We start from the raw sequence: 20,689 nt of genomic DNA, 5'->3' as shown, positions 1-20,689 counted from the left end.
TTTTTTTAGGGATATATATATATATATATATATATATATATGTATATATATATATATATATATATATATATATATACAATGTATATGGTATATATTCTTATATGTTTTTATAGTCTTTGATAATCACTTTAGCCTGTTGTCATTAGGTCCAGACAAGAGTTCCGAAAGTGCGCGTTCATGACACGGCGTCACTCCCGGCTAAAGTACCCTCCATGTAAGTAATGACAGTCATTTGACCTTTGACGTAAGATAGGAATTAACTATACAAAGTCTTCCCTTAGACCATTGTAGTAATCTTCTCCTATAGGCCCGATCAGCATTCACGCAATGTGAATAATTTTCCGCCATTAGTTTTGTAACGCTGTGGAACGCGGAAATGGTCAAACGCTGTGAAGCGGAGTGCGTATGGATTTCATACAACTTAAGGCAGCGGTGATGCGGTCCTCACACTTTTCCTTACATGTCACCGCCCACAATTCACAAAGAAACGAATGATTAATTCTTAAGTCCTAAGTGATATAAAACACATCACATTATACCAATACGTGTTTTTATGCACAAACTATCTTAGTACGTTAAGTAGTCTGTGATGTAAGGAATATTTCCTCACCAAACATCGGAGATTTGTGCACTATATTCTCATCTTGCGCACGAATACACCGTCACGGCCGACTCCTCTGGAGCATGACTGACGGCGAGTGTTTACAATGACGTCAGGTTTACTGTTCTCTCGACTGACAATTGGTACCGCCTTCGTGTGATATATTTCTGCTGATCACGACTCCATCTATCAGACCAGAAGGCTCGTGAACGGGTTCACTTTAGTCATAACTTTCGCAATTTTTATAGCAAGACACGAAGATGAAGCTTCTTGTAACGGTGTTAACGATGTTAATAGGGGTCCAGGCGGACGTTTACATGCACAACCCAAGGTAAGAGCTCATCGATTTATGCATTTACTCTTAAATTATGTACCCAAAGTGAGTGAATCACCTAATGGAAATTGCATCGCAATGCACGCCTGTCCCTCTGGCGTGTTAGTTACTAGTAAGTCGGGTCGGTGTGATGTGCCCTTTCCTTTCGTGTTGCAGACAATTATAGCGGTTTGTTTCACCATGCAGAAAACACAGCCACTAACCCTTGCTTGTTTTGTGCACGCTTGGTTTAGCTATGAATATAATCCAATCCTTAAGAGTTGAGGTGGTATGCAGATCAAAATAGTGCTTGCGATGATAAGTCTCAGTGATGACAGATCCTGCCATTGTCCACCACAATGCCAGTACTGAGAGAAAGATGGTGATAGAGCAGTCGGGTGTACGATATCTATTGTGTACAACGAATAATCTAGATGTAGTAAACATGAAGAAATATTGTCTGGATTCACTGATGAAATTATGAATTTCTCCACACTTTCCTAAGCACTGAATACTATACTGTCGATTAAGTTTGATTTAAGTCTTATTTGTGTTCACTTTTGTCATTAATAATAACAATATCATATGTTTTTCCTCTTTTGAATAAGGCAATTCTATTTCATTCTTTCTGTTGAGAATATTCACACAATTAAGTTCAGAAGTACAAGGATGAGGTGAAGGAAGTCATTTACTGCATACATTTGACAAGCAAGAAACATATTTCGTCATAAAATTATACTGACAAGATCCTTTGGGCGTATTTTGTCAAGATTATTTGCTGCAGCAATGACTTAAAGTTAATTTTTGTGGCAGCAGACAAGCTTCTGTTAAAGTAGATATTTTTGCTGGAGTAATTTCTCATGCTTGCCCGGGTAAGATGAGTTTTGCATGTTTTTAATTCTGTGGAATGAAGAGATCTTAAAGTCGTAGCCTGTCAATTTTATGAGGATCGCTTTCTTTTTTTATGTCTCAGCCATTTTAAAACCAATTTCCATCGAGCAAACGTTGAATCTTTCTTGAAATAACATTCTCTTTCATATTTCATAAGAGGTTTTTCATTATCTCACCAATGAAATGTTATAAACCTGACATTAGGTCTCGACCAAAACTATACAATCCCTTAACTTAAGAAACATGGTAAGCAATATTATTCATGTGCCTTTATTTTTGTGCTAGTTTCTGATTATTCGAAATGTGCAAAGATTTTAACACCATAAAAATTTTCACTTTTACAGTACATCAACTCAATCACATATGGTTCATTCAGTTGCTGCCTTGATGCATGAAATTATTGTATCCTACAATGATAGCATGTATGTTGTGTAAAGTGGAAACTTTACATGTAAGTGTATGGGATTTTTTTTTCTCAGGTGGGGAGTAGAAAAGCATTGACTCTTTAGTTATAAATCATAAATTGATATTTTTAAATTCATATTTACAAGGTTCTCAAAGCAAGAATCAGTGCTACATACACTGTAGTCCATAGTGGATTTAGAAGAGCAAAATAACCTCATATAAAAGTACAAGGACACATAGTATAAAAAGCAAATTGAAACAAGATGGTAGCATGAAAAACGTCATCTAATAACTTGCTAATTGATTTAGGTCTATAGAGGTGCTGTAAAAGTTCCCAAAGATGGACTTAAAGCACAATTTGGCTCTCTCTGTCGTTATCAATGAGAATGTAACAGTAGATGTGATGTGACTGAATTCAGTAATAGTAACATAGTAATATATGTGTGTGTCTGGACCTGAAGTGAGGGAAGCTTGACCTCTGACATGGCATACACTATAAAAGGAAAAACACTGTTGAACTTACTACGATGTGTACTTTGAAATGCAAAAAAAAAAAAAAAAAAAAAAATAGAGTGTATGTATTCATAAAGTATTCAAAAGAAAGAATTAGAATGTCAATTTTTGATTAATTTATGGGTATCTGTTTTGTGGAGTTCAAACAGAAATAGAAACTGTCCTATTAGAAGATGAAAAGAAATCTAATATAGGAAGTCAATTGAGGCTAACCATTTAAGATTCAAAATTATTCCTCTAAATTCCGATGAATTCAGGAGAAGCTACAAATCTTGTAATTTCTTGAGAGGTTTACAGAGGGCCACAACTATTCACAAGGTATTTTGCAGAATACTTGTTAGTGGTAAGGTTAGAGTAAAGATTAGGGTTAGGCTTAGGGTTAGGAATTTAGGCTAGGGTTAGGATTAGGTTCAGGATTAGGATTAGGGCCAGGGGAAGGGTCTGGGGGTAATTGCCCAGGGGGTAATTGCCCTAGACCCATTCCCGCTCAGCAGCTTTCTGCAAACTCTGTGTTTTTGGTGGTAAGGGAACTAATCAGAAAAAGGCCTTGTTTTATGCTATATATCCAATTGTACATTTGTGTGTGTGTGTGTGTGTGTGTGTGTGAGTGTGTGTTTGTACTTGTGTGATATGCAATTTCTTTACTTGTAATCTTACTTTTATAGGAAGATGTGCATGTAACATGTATATGACACTAATGTGGTATTCTTGAATAAAAAGTAATACAAAATATATATTAATCCCTCAGATGTGGTGCAGTTTAAGTTTGAGTTTTGAAGAAAAACTGCTCATGGACACATGGGAGGGGGTAGGGGTTGGCATACAGACTGCTTTTCATGTTTAATTCATGAATATGCAAATTTCTGAGACCAGGAAATAAACTACTTGAATGGTCACCCCAGTACTCCCAAAGAGCTCTTTTTGCACACAAATGTTTTCATTGTGATTGTCTCATTTTCTTCTTTTTTTTTTCTCTTGTGAGGATGGAAATTTTTTTTTCTCTCTCTTTTCTTTTTTTGTTTGTATAATCGCACAATAGATCCTATGGATGATTGCAAATCATAAATGCAGAGATATGATGTATGAAAGTTTTGTGGTGGATAGAGGGAATGGGAAACAAAAGGGAGCATGAGGTTTGTAAACCGTTTGACGTCTTTCAAATGAAATGAGGCATTTCGTCACCATTGTTAAAGTCATATCTCTATAGTACAGATGGTTTTACAGAATCCTGCCAGTTAGAATTTTCATGATATTCATACAATTCTGTCTACATGGAAAAGATTTGGTGGTTGTTAACTGCGAAAAAAAAAAGCTTTTATAAACTCATTTAATTGAAAGCTTATACAGGTACATCATGTACACATTTTGCATGAAGGACATACTGTACCATTGGTCGATTATCTTCATCATTGAAGTATCTGGCCTGAAGTTGTCATGATAGAATATCCATTCTTTCTTCATTCTTCGATTTTTCTTTATCATATTTGTCAACATCCTTGTGACAGTACCTCTTACTAGTGGTAATGTAAAGCATAACTTGCTCATGTACTTGATTTCCATGCTGCAACAACAGCTACTGTATAAACAAGGTGAGATTTTTTGTTATTGTTGTGTAAATTCATTTTAATGTGAATGTTTTATCTTCTTCCAGAGGGAGTAATAACAGACTTGATGAGAATGGTCGAGAGAGGAACAATGGAAACAGGTGAGAATACAGTGTACTCTTGCACTAAACTTTGGAACTTTCATCATAAATGTCCCTCTTTAAAATCAAGGTGTGTCACTACTCCCCCCCCCCAAAAAAAACAACAAAACAACAACAACAACAACAACAACAACAACAACAACAACAACAAAACAACAAAAAACACACAAAAAAACCCAAGCAAACAAACAAACAAAACAAAAAACCCAAAACAGAGAGATTTCCCTAAGTGTATGTGGTACTTCGTCACTGGGGTGACAAGACCTTGTATCTACAAAATGTCAAATGTTCAGGAGAGCCAAAAATTATGGCGGCCAAAGCACGGTGGTGAATGGGATAGCCTTTCCTTTGACATGCCGTAGTGGCTTCATTTTTGGAGTAAGACAGTTGGGATTTGGACAGGACATCACTTAACCTATTATTTGACCATTAATCCAAAAAAAGTCATTTTCACCAAAATTGCAGAGACAAGGTCTTGTCACCCCAGCGACGACTTGTTTTCTCTCATGTTAATATTGCCCATTAATTTTTAAAGTTTTGCATGCCATGTACTACAACATGTATTTCTACTATTACCGGTACTACTACTCACAGACAAAGAAAAATAGTAGAATATGCTGAGCAACTTCCTTTTTAGACTTATAATGTTTTCATATCTCTGTGTTTTATTATGTTTTGATTTATTTGTTGTTTTTCTCAATTGATTGAGTAATCAATTTTCACAGAAAAGATAAACACAAAACCACCAGGCACTCGAAATATACAGGAAGTCGAATGTTTGAAGAAGAAGCGATGTTCTAGCAGGATGTTTTCATAGCATTTTCATAGCTGTCTCATGCTAAAAAAAAAGAAACACACACACAAACAAAATGTTTCTAGACATTAGGTGTTGAACTTTTAACCCATGGTTGTATAAACTTAAGTCCTGTCTCTTTTTGCAGAAGTTCTTGTAAAGGTGTAAATGAGCCTCGCATGAGAATATGTACTGGTCAATTTTATGACCACTGATCTGACATGCGATGACACACACTGCATTATTGATTAGATGACCATGTTTGTTTACAGTGTTTTGTTTTGTTTTCAAATTGATGTAAAGACTATGACTTTTGTAGTCAGAAATCTCACTAGCAATGCATTGTCCTGTGTATAAAGTAGAGCTGTGTGTGATACTGGGTGGTTGCTTGGGAAGAACAGTATTTAAAAATTTTTCAGAGGTTTAATCTCTTGTAACTAGTCTACAATTTGGTATCTGGTGATTATCTGTAGCATAATTCATCAGATGAAGTAAATTTCAAATGATATTCCTGGAAACAAAGTGTACTAAAAGTGAAATGCGTTTATGTGTTTTGCAATTCTGTTCAAAGATTTGGCGTGAAAATTGTATTGGTGCTTTTTTTTTTCTTCCACAGAATGTTTGACTCTCAAAACAACAACAGAGGGGGCTACAACGTAGGAAGCTTATACTACTCAGCAGGCTCAGTTCTGCCCATTGAATGGTGAGTAAACACAAACTTTGCAAATATCACCCCTGTACACATGTAGATACCGAGTCAGCAAGAAGTGTGAACTGAACAGAGCAGGTGAACCTACAGTATAGCATTTCCAAATGCTTTTTCATTGGAGAAAATAGTCTAGCTGCCAGCTTTTCAGATTTTACTGAGTTTTTTTTTTTCATAATAATGTTATTTCCTGGTGTGCCTAGAGGTCTACTTTGAGTGTAATATCTCAAGGTAGCTTTAGTTGTACACGTTTGTATTTGTTTACTCATAATGTTCACTTTACCTCACAATTTGTTTTTGATGGTCTGCCAGATGATTTTTTTTTTACTTTTTCCTTCCTTCCTCCCCATTTTCACCTAGTCTATTCCTTAAATAGGCCTTGGGTTGTCTTATCAATCATTTCCTGTGTATCCCATATGTTAATTTGATTATAGTTTCTTTCCTGAAGAATCAAGCTATAGATTGCACCATTTATCTTTTGTGTGTTTACCTTTTTGCGTTCAACTAATCATCTATCCTCTTTATTTCTGAGCCAGAAATTAACTGTCTCTCTTTAAACCAGCTTGTTGATTTGTGATGTCATGAAGATCCCAGCCATTGGATTACATGTGGGACCTTTTAGGCATGCAGCAGTGATTTCTATTCATCTGCAGTGATACTCAATAATTTTTTTTTTTCAACTTTGAAATTATATCGCATTTGTAGGATGTTGATTCAGAAAGAATTGCACATTGATAGGAAATGCAAATTGATGAATCCATTCTCTGATTCTTTGCACTTGATATAGCTGAGTTTTTGCCACAGACTTGAAGACATTGAGTCCACAATGAAGCAATTAAGTGTAGATAAATTCCTGACCCCTCAGCGTGTCTAGGACTCAGATTTCGGTCAGGAGAGTTGATTGTGACTGTGTGGCTGTTCACTGCATCTGGTCTAGTCGATCAAATCCATTGTGGGCCATAGGTTGCATGGTTCATCTGTATGTTTGTGTTCTGCAATGCAAAAAGTAAACTGCCTTTCTGTCATGCCACAGATTGTAAAGAAATTATGACATCAGAGGGGAAATTAATGTGGGTTGTACACAGAAGACTGTATTAACAAAGCAGGCTTGATGTATACTTGTTTATGAGTGCACATAACTTCTTGCTCAGCACAATTTGGACGTTGAGTCAATGTGCGTGTGTCTTAATTTATATAAAAATTGCAAAAGCAGAATTTAAAGAAGATGAAGAAATTATGTAGATTTGATATGTAGAGGTTTCATTGCTGTAGATTTAGTCTTTATTTGTTATGTGTGCATACCGGTACTCACATGTATAAAATGAACAATTTGTATGAGTACATTGTATGTGTATTCGTGGGTATGTTTAATGCAAAATATGTAGAAGCTTGTTGAAGGCATGGCAGCGGAGCTTACTTATAGTACTTCAGAATATTATGCCCCATTCTGTCCCAAATGTCTAATGCTCAAAGCCCTGCAAATTACCAGACAATATTGGAGAGAAGAAGTGCTGTAGCTGACTAGTGATCACTTGCAACATATGTGTATGCAGACATTAATTGTTTATTTAGTTGTTTGCTTTTGATTTCAATTGTTGTTGTTTTTTAGAGTAGTTTGTATTTCAGCTTGGTGGACTGCCAGTGGCATACACTTAGACAATGCAAATTCCATAACGAACAAACCACTTACATTGTCATTTGTTGCACATTTTTCACCATAAATCATGGTCAGAAAATCAGAAAATGTGTTGTACCCGTATTTTTTTCCTGCCTATAGCTTGTCAATCACAGCAAACGCTGAGTCCCTCTAACTCGCCCTCTTTCTGTCTCTTTGTGTCTCTCCCTGTCCCATGTTGTCTCGACAGGACCAACCAGCACAGCTGCGGAGACCCGAACTCCCACTGTGAGCTCGTCATCCAGTACATGTGTGGAGAATGGGTCAGGGATGGAACAACAACCACGTAAGTAGTGTGGGACTGTACATGCGTCAGGGCCCCATTTATTGTCACAGCATCAGTCAGAACCTCTCACTCTAATTTTCTTGAAATTTGTTTTCTTATTGCCTATCGCTATTTTCCCTATCATTTGAATTCATTATTTTTATTTATTATTATCTTTTTTTTTTACTGCACTCAGATGTGTCTGTGTAAGACCCTGAATGCAAATTTAACTTTTTGAATGCTGCTCATTATCAGATTAAGACATAATTGTCCGTCAACACCAAAAGTACAACTGATTATTGATATTGTAGTTCATCACATTATGCTTGGATTATAATAATTCCTGACTTAAATGAGTTATGGTATTGTCTTTTAGAATGTACATCGCAAGTTGTAGTAGTGTGGTAGCTGTGTTCATCATACCGACAACTGTGCCCACTCTTGCTCAGCAAATTTTTGTTCATGCTCCAGTGAGTGAAAGAGAAGTTCATTTCAGAATATTCATAGACCCTCAGTGTGATGTATATGTATTTTGGTGATTTATCATGATAATTTGTTGCCTTGCTTTGTTTTAAGTGCATGCATTAGCATTAATTTTCTTCTCTTCCCATGCAGAACTATCCCAGAGAATCCAAATCAGTGCTATAACTACGACTGCAACACGGACATCCGATATGGAATGAACGAAAACTTTGACTACTACCTCAACTGTAAACTCAGACAGCGGCAGGCAAACCTCTTTACTGCCGATCAGGTCAGGAAAAGCAAATTTTTCGTTAACCTTCTTTCTTTGAGAATGAGAACTTTGGGAATATTTTTATATGACATTCTCTGAAAAAGTGTTTTAAGTATATTAATTAACTGTAAAGGAGGCATGCTCTAAGGGGAATCAGTCAGGATGCTGGAGAGGTTTGCAATCAATGCATGTGTGAGAAAAGGTTTCTATTAAAGAAAACCTTAGGGAAAAGGGGGGAGGTAATTAAAAAGGGTTTTATTCCAATAATTGAACAGTGTTCTCTATTGGAATGTATTGTGGTGACAAACTAATTAAAGAGTCAAATTATTGTCTGCTGCTTGACATGAGGATTATAGAACAGAATTGATTGATAAAGAAGAAAATATGAAAGTGATATCATAATTTCCCCATCAATCTCTACTTGTTTGTTGGCGTGACATCCTTTTTCTATCAGGAATTTCAATCAAGAATTTTACATTGCCAAATATCACCTTGCAAAGAAAATTTCTTGGAAAATTTATCATCTTATTGAGACTTAATACTGTTGAGAATGTTTAGCATCATTTTGTCTTATTTTGCTGTTTTCCCATATAAATTCTTTCTTGTTTGATTTAGAACTTGAAAGGGCAGACTGCAAAGTACACCAGACAGAACCCACAGGGAACAAGAAGGGGCTATGAGTGTCCGGAGGAGCGCGACTATTACCCCTACTGGGGTCCGTCTCCATGGATGGTAGGTTGAGTTATTGGTTGCTAGTGGCAAAGATGATATCTACTACATGTAGAGTATTATAATCCAGATTTCCTTCAGTTTTTTAACTAGCCAGAAACATGTTATATAGTAATGGCTGAAACCTTTTCTCTCATTTAGAAATGATATGATTCATTGCACTCCTGTTGTGACAAACACTATTATAACAAATTCTCATTACAATGAAGTAAAAATTCAGGCCCCAAAATTATCTCATCTATATGAATTTATGTATCTCTGTTCGGCTCTAACAAAATTTCATTATAAGAAAGAACACTGCTGGTCCCAAGGACTTCAAACTGTATTTGAAAAAGAAAATTGGACAGTGTCACTCTTCGTATTTTCCTAGTCAAATTAAAAATATTTTGAAGCTTCTTCAATCTGTGACATATCCTTCTCCATTGGTCATATTAACCCATCGAGGAGGAGTCCCGAGTATACTTGGGCAGGTGTCTATGGATATGCATGTTGTAGCAAAATCAGGCCATCGTCAACATGTTAAGATGAGTTAGAATGTGATAGAGAAGATGTAGTTAAATCCTCGGAGAGTCCTTGACTCAAAGTATATATATATGGCATATTATGCTTTACATTTGCAAATGGAGATGACCAAGTTACTTATCTGATGAATGCAGGACATTGCTGTGCTGACCAATGACCCGACTCGATGTGAGTATTACCAGACTGAGAGTCAGAATGTGAAGTCACGCTGGGCCTGTGACCTGCCCTTCAGCTACCTGCAGGAGAACATTAACGCCAACCGCAACAATCCAGTCATCCCTAACACCAAGGAAGAGTGTGAGGTGAGCCATTGGTTACCATAGCAACAGATCCCCACCCCTTATCAGTGGAGCTTGTGTATTTTTATTTTGTTGCTGTTAAGGTTTGTTGAGATTGAAGAGATAAATCTTCATAGTTTGTAGTGAAATTTTATTAAAGTCCCTTTTCTCCTCTCCAATGAAAACAAGTCTGATGACTGGAAAAGCTACATTGTCTTGAACTTTATTTATACTTGTTTCATGATTTCATCTTCTCTTTATTGAATTGAGCTTAAGTTTTGTCACATCATAAAAAAGTTCTTTGCTTGGGTTTTGCTTGCCAAAGTGTCAAAATTCTCCCAAATCCAGTGTGTTGTTACAATTCTCTCTTCCTTCTTTTTCCCCTCCTCCTTCGGTCCTGTCTTCTGCTCTTTATCCCTCGCATCCAGGCTGTGACTATCGAGAATCCGGCGGGCGGGAATGGCACCCGTGGCGTGTGGAAGGAATTCCCCTCCTTCAACATCTCTGCCCCCATCTGCCGTGAGAACCACTGGAGCCGTGACAATCACCTGGGCAACGGCGTCAATGGTCAGCCAAACAACCTCAACTGGACGATACCCAACACCATCAATGAGAACTGTGCCTTGCGTCTCAGGTGGGTACAGGGCCCTTGAAAGCAGGTCATCCATGACCCAAATGTTATTGATGACCTCAAAAGCATTGATTGATTCTTGATAAACTTTCTTCTTCATTCATTATTGATTAGTGCAATAGTGGTGTCTGACAAATTGTCGCATATGCTCTTTTTCGACAAGTATGTTGTGGCTATTGTAATTTTTCTTTCTCTTTTATTACCTCCGCCAAGGGAGGAGGTTATGTTTTCGTTACCGTTGGTTTGTTTGTTAGTTATTTAGTTCGTTAGTTCGTTAGTTTGTCCGTGTTCAAAATAACTCAAAAAGTAGTGAACGATTTGGGATGAAACTTGCAGAAAAGGTTGAGAATGACACAAGTAACAAACGATTAACTTTTGGAAGTGATCCGACAATTTGGGAGAATTTTTGAAGGATTTTTGATATTTTGGTAGGTAGGGTCATTGAACTTGGGAGTTCAGGGTGCGCGTATTTGAGGTTTGCTTGCGCGCACTATAGTGCGTGCTCTAGTTTCTGCTAGGGCGAGATGCGCTGTGCAGCTGAGTATTTCTGACGTAACAAAGGCTTCTATATTGGGAAATCGGGCGACTTTCAGCACACAATGCTATAAGTACTTATGGGTGAAAATCACTGATATCTCTATGGAATAACAAGATCAGTGGTGAAAATGAGCTGCATGCTTGGCGGAGGTCTGCGCTCTCAGAGTACTTTTCTAGTTATTATTATGTTGTTCTCATCGTCAGTACATTGACAACAAAATATACCATGAAATTTTTCATACATAATGCATATTACTTGAGAGAGATTAAAAAACAAAATCAGACCAGAAAATATAGTCAGAAGTTTGAGAAAATAATCACATGTAGTAACAGAAGAGGTGAGATATTTAATCCCCATGTGAGAAATGTATTTCATAATGGATATGTGGAATAAGTGATACTTAACAAACATGTAGTATCACAAATACATTTTTTGTTGCTTATTCCTTGACAGGTACAACATCTCCACAGGAGAATACCCTGGTTGGGATGGTACAGTCACAGCAGAACTGAATGCCCAAGGCAACCAGGACAGCCCACTTGATGTTTTCTCAAAGTAAGTTTCCTCATTTCTCTGTCTCGCCTTTATGTAAAATGCTTAAATCTTCAGTGGAAGTTTAATGGTGCAAGTGTCTGTCATTAATCAGGTACATGTAGCAATCTCTCATACCATTGCCAGAGAGAGATCAAATCATGACTGTAGAGGATACATCACACGAGATAATCTTTCGTAAGATTAGTCCTTGTCAAATGTGAAACAAAGATATATTAGCTTGAGTTTGAATTTTGTGGTAAGGTTAAGTTGTGAGGCAATGATTCTCAAATGGTATGAAAATGGGATCACTCATTCCATAAAATTCAAAGTGCATAATTATAGAGACTCTTGCCTAAATTTGCATGCAGCTCCCCCCGTACTGTTGAAAAACCATATCGGGTACAGTTTAGTTGGACCTCACAAGTCTTGCAGTAGCACACATGACGGAAGGTAACTATTTCGTAATTGTTGGTTATCAGGTATGGCCTGACCGAGGACGAGGCAGATGACAGGGGTTACGTCTTTGAGAACAACCCCAACGTGCAGATGTTCACCGATGCCCCTAACGGGGACAACTTCAACTTGCAGCTGGCGATAAACACAGCTCAGCTGGGAAGGACATTCCAGGACAGGTGAGATCCATCTGCACAAAGACAAAAGATCTTCCTCAGTCATTAATGTGGGGAATTTTTACTTTAAATTGTTTGTGCAAATGTTGCGTTCTTATGTCTTTCATTCTGTCAGATGCTGTGCCCGTGAATGCATTCTGAAAATTTGTTGTGGAATATGTTAGCATAAAAGTAAAGTCTAAATCTTCTGTACCTCAGGGATGTTCCCATTGGCACTGGCACTTATCACTTATCCATCAGATATTGTTAAGCATGACCACGTTGAGACAAAGGCCAAGCTTTCACTGTGTGTTTGATGGGGGTGACGTAAAAGGATTGCTTTTTCTACTTTTTGCATTGATGAAAGAAGGCTGTAAACAAGAAATTAATTATTGCTATCATCATCATTATGGCCATGAATTCTTCTATACTTTTTACACTTTTACATTTCACTGTAGAAGTGGAGTAGAAGAACATGCTATATATTCTCATTCATATTTGAAAAATTGATATTTCAATAAAATTCACCTCCATGAAGATACCTGAGATTGGGAATGGAGAATATGTATAGATAATTCACCCCCTAAACTAATATCACTACATCTTTCATTGCATTAAACACAGTCCTCTGCTTTCATTAAAATCATACTAATACATATTTTGCGAGGCAAATTGCATTGTGTTATGGCAGTGCTCTAATAGAACTCAAAACAACCAACCAACTAACCAATCGAGAATTCTATGTCTCATATTTTGCAGGTCGCATACCTTTGCCATCCGAGCACCTCCACCTGAGGTCGGTGAGAACAAGGTGCACAATCTCAATGTGCGGGGAAAACGAGGGAACATCGTACAGGTCTTCCCAGCAGTGGAGTACGACTTTGTCCCCAACGAGCTCGCAGTCATGCCTGGGGAATTTATTCATGTGCAGTAAGTTGCTTGTAATCACATGGCACAGGTCTGTGTTGCAAGATAGTTGTAGCCTTATGTTTGCCTGATTGAATTCAATATATCAGGGATGTTAAAGAACTCGCAGTGGAAAATCAGAACAATTCTAAAACTCTTTAAAAAATAGTCTGAAGTGCATTAAACTGTGAGCATTACAATACGTTTGAAGTGCGAAAAAGTCTGAAATGCGGGTTTTTGGCAGAGTAAAATAGAATCTGAAATCAGATTAAACTTTAAACTCTCACATCCCTGATGTTCAAAGCAGAAGACAAGGTTCCCTAGTCTCATGGACTGTGGAGTTAAAGAAACAAGATACTCCAGTGTTAACTTGATGTTGTTATTAATCTTATGAAATGGTACATGGAATGTCTTCTTTACTCACCAGAAAGATTTATTTGTTTTGTTTGTTCAGTTCAGTGACGTGCAGGTTAATGGTTCCAGGCTAGCATGCCTGTACAGTGACGGGGCATTAAACTGCACATTACTTGAATATGAAACCATTCTGATGCAAATAATTTTCATACAACAACAGATATATAATGTACTCTTAAATGAATCCCACAAGAATTGGAACAATCATCCCCGAGCATTCCCACTGATTCCCACTGATCAGTTACTACTATAGCCATTCCCTTTAAGTCTACAGTCTATGCCCTTGTATCAAGGATTTGACTCATTTCTCTTTACCCACTAAGATTCACTGGTTCCAACTCCAACCCCAACAACAATGACGGTCAGGGTCGCCAGGGTACTGACCGCAGCAACATCGCCCTGCTCAGGGACCAGAACTACCCCGAGGGGACCGGTTCCTACTATGAGCCCAATGGCGTGACTGGTCAGTATGGTAACAGCTACCCGCAGGACATCAGGAATGCCTCCTTCCTCGGATTAACTCAGCAGGATCTGATTGACCTGGCTGTTTTACAACCAGGTAAGAGAATAGTGCATGAGTACACTTAGATGAAAACCATAAAGAAACATTACAAGGACATTGATAGCCGATGGACAGTGATTTCTGTTGCATACAGAGTTCCATAGATTAAGAGTAACTGCTTGAAGTGTTTCGGCTTCTCTACAATCCTGTTTCACTTACGAAACTTGATTATAATGAGCTTTCTTATAATAATGTACCACTTTACGTAAGGTAGATTTTATTGGCCTTATTTTCCATTGCTGTATTTAGCTGATATTTTTTTTTTTAAACCTGTTAAAGGCTAATCCCTACTATACTGGGCAGGTGTCTATGGGAAATATGTGTTTTAGCAAAATCAGCTTGTCCTCAAGGGGTTAATTAATTTACATCAAGGTACCAGTTATATTGAGGTAAAATCAGTCATACCATTATCAAGATTTCTCAGTGCAATATAATTTTTGGATGATGTGAACTAAACATGATAGATTATTGCATTTGGATTGCCAATATGAATTATATCATGAATTAAAAGTGAGTGGTTTGAAATATTGCTACCAGCATATCTCGATGTTGATTCCTCCTCTGTTCCTCCCCACACCCTCCACCCGCCTCCTTCCAGGCCAGTTCCGAGGAGAGATGTCGGAGCTGGATGATGCGGGCACTTACTATGATTCGGGGCCCAGGAAGATCACCATGCCTGGCACGGCCCACTACATGTGCACGAGGAACAACAACTTTTCCAACCGCAGTCAGAAGGGACGTATCGTCTCCAGCATCGAGCAGGTCAACTACACCCCGATTGGCTACACGGGAGGCAACGTTACAACTGGACACAGGTATGTTTTGAAGGGAGAGGTGGAATGAGTAGAACAGAAATTGTCAGCATTGGACCCTCCCATACAGAATTGCAAAATCGTCGCTGGGGTGACAAGACCTCATATCTACAAAATGCCAAATGTTCAGGAGAACAAAAAGAATGGCAGCTAAAGCACTGCATCGAATGAAAGAGCCTTTCCTTTGACATGCCATATTGGCTCTATTTTTTGGGTAAGACAGCTAGAACTTGGACAGGACATCACTCAACTGATTATCTAACCATTCATCCAAAAAACTCATTTTCACCAAAATTTCAGATATGAGGTCTTGTCACCCCAGCGACGAAATGATACACAATTGTAATGTGCCATGTCATGGAACTATACATTCTGCAAAGTGGCTATGTTTTTTTGATGAATGTGGCTTCATAAAATCTGTATCTCATAATATCAACTATTCTTCAATGTATGTGGCACCACAAACCACAATTTTCTTAAGTGTCATTTCAAGTGTTTGATACTTTCCCAAGCTTTGTGAGTAACTAGTAGCAGGAATAACTAATTTCTTTTTTTTTATCACTTTATCTAGTTTGAGGGCTGAGGGATGTTGAGATGCTGTAGATATCAAATCTGTGTTGTATTCCTATGCAATGTGACAAAACTTCCCTCTATTCATGCAATGCTCACGATGATTTTAGTTTGCCTCAGCATATGTATGTCTACCCAAGTATTGTACAATGTTCTTTATATTATGTGCAATTGGAAGATGGCAGTCATAAATAGGTTAATGTGACTTATTGATGTAATGAGAGAATAAGAAGGGTTAACTATGATATACTGTCATATGTATATTTGTCTTTTATCAGTGATTAGATTGAAAACAACTATGGACTTTACAGTGACTGTAACTTTGACATTATATTAGCGAACTCTTTCTTTAAGCTATTAAATTCATAGAATTGGATGTACAATTTGTTGAGTCAGTATCTTTTCATTCCTATGCAGTGAGCTGAACTTCCGCGTCGGCACTCTGGATCACTTAGAGGACATCAAGATCGTGGAGTGGACTCCAAACCAGGGCCGCTGGGAAATCGAGAACAAAGGTGGCAACCCCGATGACCTGCCAGGTCAGAAGATTGAGAGCAACTTCATCACTGTGTACCCGACCACCAAGTTCACAGCCAACGATGAGAAGTTCACGCTCAATCTCTACCTGAACGGCTCCACGACGGACAACCTGGAGATGTACCGCGCTGATCCTGGCACCTTCACGACCTGGGAAAAGGTCGAGTACACGAAGCAGGGCAATGCCCTCGCTATCGAGACCGACAGCGGCGGCACGTATGTCGTCACCGGCTCCACAAATGCCGGCACAATCGCTGGAGCTGTGATTGGCTGCCTGATTGCTGTGGTGCTGATTGTTGGCGCTGTTGTCTACTTCAGGATGCACCCTGACAAACTCTCAGGGCTCACCAAAACTGGCCAGGTTTAAGTGGGCTCAAGGTGGCACCTAGGGGCCTCTTTTGATTTCATTTCAGTTTAAGCTCTCTGAATGTTAAAACCAACGTCAGGATTTTACCAGTGCAACTTGAATCACGGAAGCCACATTTTGTTATACGATCATGAAGCATTTATTAAGTGACCATGTACATTGTATGACCAGCTGCAATTCTGTTGTATTGATGGTGTGTGATAAATTATGAGAGTATAACTTGTGAGTCTTCTTTTTGTTGTTGTTTACAAATGAACTTTAACATGACTGTGAAGGATCCAGGACATGATATGGAATGTACTGTGATGCACTAATTATGTTGTATGACCTACATGTATGTCGGGGTAGGTATTGTTCAGCAAATGAGCAACGATTTCTTTCCCCATATGAATTGTTAGTAGGTACTTTCACCATACACACAAAGTAAGGACAAGATGCATCAGTTTCATCCTATTTCTATTGCCATAGAGATGTACAATAAGATGTATATAATATTTCTATAATTCAACACTGTGGCACAAGTTTACATATATTTATTCTATACTGTTTTTTTCATGATACATTTCTAACAATTGTTAATAACATCTAGCTGCAAGACCACTATGATAATGTGTAATAATATCAAATGATGCAGATGGTATTGAAAATAGATGGAGAGATGAAAGCTTCAGAAAAAGATAACACTGCACCAAAGTAACAAAATTGCAGAAACACACTAAAAAGTCATGACCGTTTGCTTGTCAGTTGAGCTTGCAGTGCTTTTTTTTTGCCCTACCAAAATGGCTTTTTCCTCCTTACTGTGGTATTCCATGTTAAAACCATCTCATTTGTTTGATTAAAACAAACAAACAAACAAACGAATACATTATTATTTTGTTTGTTTGTATGGAGTTAACCTGCGTGTAATGAGGAATAAAGAGACTTTATCATTGGTTGCAGAGAATTACACCAAAAATTTTCTTTTCGTACAACTGTGACAGTAGGGACAATTTTATGGTACAGAGTGCATAAGCACTTCACAAATACAAACAAAAGAAAGAATATCTGGTATTCTGGCAATGTGTGAATATTGATGTGACCAAGACACAAACAGACAACTCGATTAACATCCATAGCATGCATGTTAACCCATTCTTTATAAGACACCAGAATCCTTTTAATGACTTTATGCAGTACACACCAGGTTACAGTAAGTGAAGGGTTAAAGAGCTTCACTGTCAGTCAAATGATATTTTCCCAACCTGTAAAGAATTTGTTCTAATGTACACTGACCTGACAGTGTTTTTCTTGTACACCATCATCAGAACTTTGCTCTTCTCTAAATGACTTTCTCTGTAAGGTGAATTTTCCTCGTATATCAAATTGAAATGTGTTTCATCAACACTTGTTTTGTCTTGTATCTTTTCAATTCATGCACACGCTGTGTGTGTAGCTCAGCAGATTGCACACACATGATTCCTCTTGTATCCAAGTACTGAATTCGACCATATAGCATTGCTTTCGTCTTTGTCTGTCTGATATCATGGATTACCTGTGTCTTTCTCTTAGCTCAGTTCATCTAAATTGGAAAAGAAGTATCGATGTGGTCATTGACAGAGTATTAGTTACTCTTTCATATATCAACATAGTGTTCATCTGATGCAAGATTTATAATAATGTCTGGGCAATTCAAGATTTGTCTTTCTCTGTATGTACCTCACCAGTGTAAAATATGACCTGGTGGCCAGGCATGCATGTTAATGGAAAGAATATTTATGGCTTCAATGAGTGTGCGACATTTGTTATATGAAAGGATATGGAAAGTGCCTACAGAAAAAAGAATTGTGATCAGATGACCAATGGGCATTTGTTGATAGAATTTAGATGTTTACATGGGATTTTATCAGGAGATGTTGATTTTATGCAGTTTTTTATCAGAACATTTTCTGAGTATCCCAGAGGGAGCCAGTGTGCTAGTGTGTTTGCACAGAAGAAGGAAAAAAGTACTAAGAGAATATATTTGTGATCTTAAACCTTTTATCAAGATCTATTGTAGAGATGTAACAATAACGTTCTGTGGAACAGCATACATGCATTTGAATGTTCTCTAATTTTATATTGATAATAGCATAATTCTGTCCTCTAATTTGTTGGTTTGAGAAAGGTACATTGACAATATTGTTAGCAAATATTAATGCATATTTTTCCTTTGCATTGTAGGAGAAAAATATGACCTTATCAGGTGTTGAAATTGTATTATTTTTCAGAGAATTACCAACTACTGTACTGCATCTGGCTGTGAAAGGGAGACTGATCATTTCTGTACATTAACATGTGTTGTCAGTTTGGAAGATGGAGGGCATAAATTCCAAATGAAGTCTTTGGCATTAATGGTCTTATGCATCTCATCAGATGGTGTTGATGCTAGTGATATTTTTGTGATGATAAATATAATGTGAGATTCATGTGCAGGTGTCTTGGTTATTTGGGTGATTTTTGATAATAATTTTTTTTTCATTCTTCATATCCCTCCGCTGTGCCAGTGAACTTTGCATTCATATCTACAAACCATTTAGAGATTGCAATGTCTTGGTACTTTTTCATTATCATTCTCACCCGTATGTGTGACTGTAATGGTGCCATCCTGATGAAAGAAGAAAAAAAAAAAACAAATACTGGTACAGCTTTCATGATTGCATATTCAGGGACAGTGTGTCAGTATTTTCAAATTCATCTCTATATGGACAAAATCCTTTTTTACCCCCTCTGTTTTGTGTGCATGTCTTTATCATAATTTTGTCAGAAGCGAGATTCTCCTATATTACCCTGGTAGTGCTCTCAATCCGCTGGCCGGAAAAACAAAAAATCCAACTAAAACAAAATGTAGATATGCTGAAGATGTGAGGCAAAGGATGCATGGATAACATATCTTTCTCTTTTTGTCTCCTACCTCATTAAACAGAAGGAGGTTATAGCTTGCTCAGGGGCAGATCCAGAAATTCTGTAAAGGGGAGAGGTCTTTACAAAATTAAAGAGGGGGGATGCATGCACCCCCCTCATTTTTCCTTTTTATTTCTTTTGTTTTAGCAAAAAAATGAAAAGGGGGTGCGCACCCGGTGCACCCCCCTCTGGATCCGCCACTGGCTTGCTGGTTGACACATTATATTGTGGAGAGGCAGAGAAAGACAAGAGAATTGTCAAATCCATGTATGCTGTAGTGGCATTACTCTTTTCTAAAGAGAGAGGAAGAGACATTTAATGGCTTGGCATTTTAAGCAGGCATTAGGGCCTGGTCATTTTAGCTCTCAGTCTCACCATAGATGTTTAACATGGACATAAAGTGCACTTTGTGACCACATTTATATTTTTGTCAGTGGTATTATGGCAATAAAATGAGTTTATATGTACTTTGCACACATTACAACTATTCTGTAAAAGAGATTTGTTATTTGTTATTGAGTTTGGTGTCCTGTTGTTTTGAGTTGAAAACGTTTAATGAACTGTAGTAACTGACCATAAAGATGGTCACTCAGCTTTCAGCAGTCTGGTGGTCTCCAGGATTTGTGTTTGTTCGTTTGTTTGTTTGTTTGTTTGTTGTGTTTTACAGCTCGTGTGTGATCAGTCCACGGGAATTTATGAAATCAAAATATCCCTCAATGTGTGTCTGTATATTAAAAGTGTTTGTGCAGACAATTTTTCTGCTATGTTGTGTGTCTGAGAATGTGTATGTTCAGTAAAAGTGAGATTTAAAATTCTTGCTGCTGTTAATGGATTTTTTTTTTAAAATTTAATGTGCAGTTCTGTATGTGCCATTTTCAAATCGGCTTTGATAAATCAACCAAATTCAGACAAAAAGAATGATAAAAGTTTTATCACAATCATGCCTCTAGAAACCCGGAATATCAAAGTTTCCTGTGTTTTTATGAATAGGTGACATCGGTCATGCGCACAATGAATTATTCAAGTTGGCAGAGTGATGACACCACCTCGCAAGGATCCTTTTGAATTACACACAAATTAACATGAAATGTACTCTTTTTTTTGTCACGAAAAAAACTATGAACAAGCTTGTGGTCGTTATGGTAATCTAGCACTGATA

At 37.6% G+C, this 20,689-nt stretch overlaps 1 protein-coding gene across 1 annotated transcript; it reads left to right on the top strand.

Moving 5' to 3' along the window:
* Positions 1 to 802: 802 nt before the first annotated feature.
* LOC139716624 (protein DD3-3-like) lies at positions 803 to 19,578 on the top strand. Its single transcript, XM_071628149.1, has 14 exons — positions 803 to 932; positions 4,375 to 4,428; positions 5,838 to 5,924; positions 7,793 to 7,888; positions 8,483 to 8,621; positions 9,219 to 9,335; positions 9,989 to 10,156; positions 10,561 to 10,766; positions 11,755 to 11,856; positions 12,315 to 12,467; positions 13,203 to 13,373; positions 14,087 to 14,322; positions 14,924 to 15,140; positions 16,125 to 19,578. The coding sequence occupies exons 1-14, from the start codon at positions 862 to 864 to the stop codon at positions 16,609 to 16,611; spliced, it is 2,304 nt and encodes a 767-aa protein (XP_071484250.1). The 5' UTR covers positions 803 to 861; the 3' UTR covers positions 16,612 to 19,578.
* The last annotated feature ends 1,111 nt before the right edge of the window (positions 19,579 to 20,689 follow it).

The sequence above is a fragment of the Diadema antillarum genome, unplaced genomic scaffold (genome assembly GCF_040938485.1).
Source record: "Diadema antillarum isolate AM-2024a unplaced genomic scaffold, OU_Dant_1.0 scf00000068, whole genome shotgun sequence".
NCBI classification, from domain to species: domain Eukaryota; kingdom Metazoa; phylum Echinodermata; class Echinoidea; order Diadematoida; family Diadematidae; genus Diadema; species Diadema antillarum.
Note: the sequence above shows the minus strand (reverse complement) of the source record. Positions and strands in the feature narration are given on the sequence as shown.

Coding starts and splice junctions, on each gene's coding strand:
- LOC139716624 (XM_071628149.1), top strand. CDS start 862: ATGAAGCTTCTTGTAACGGTGTTAACGATGTTAATAGGGGTCCAGGCG. Junction 11,857..12,314: donor CCACTTGATGTTTTCTCAAA/GTAAGTTTCCTC, acceptor GTTGGTTATCAG/GTATGGCCTGACCGAGGACG. Junction 15,141..16,124: donor AACGTTACAACTGGACACAG/GTATGTTTTGAA, acceptor ATTCCTATGCAG/TGAGCTGAACTTCCGCGTCG.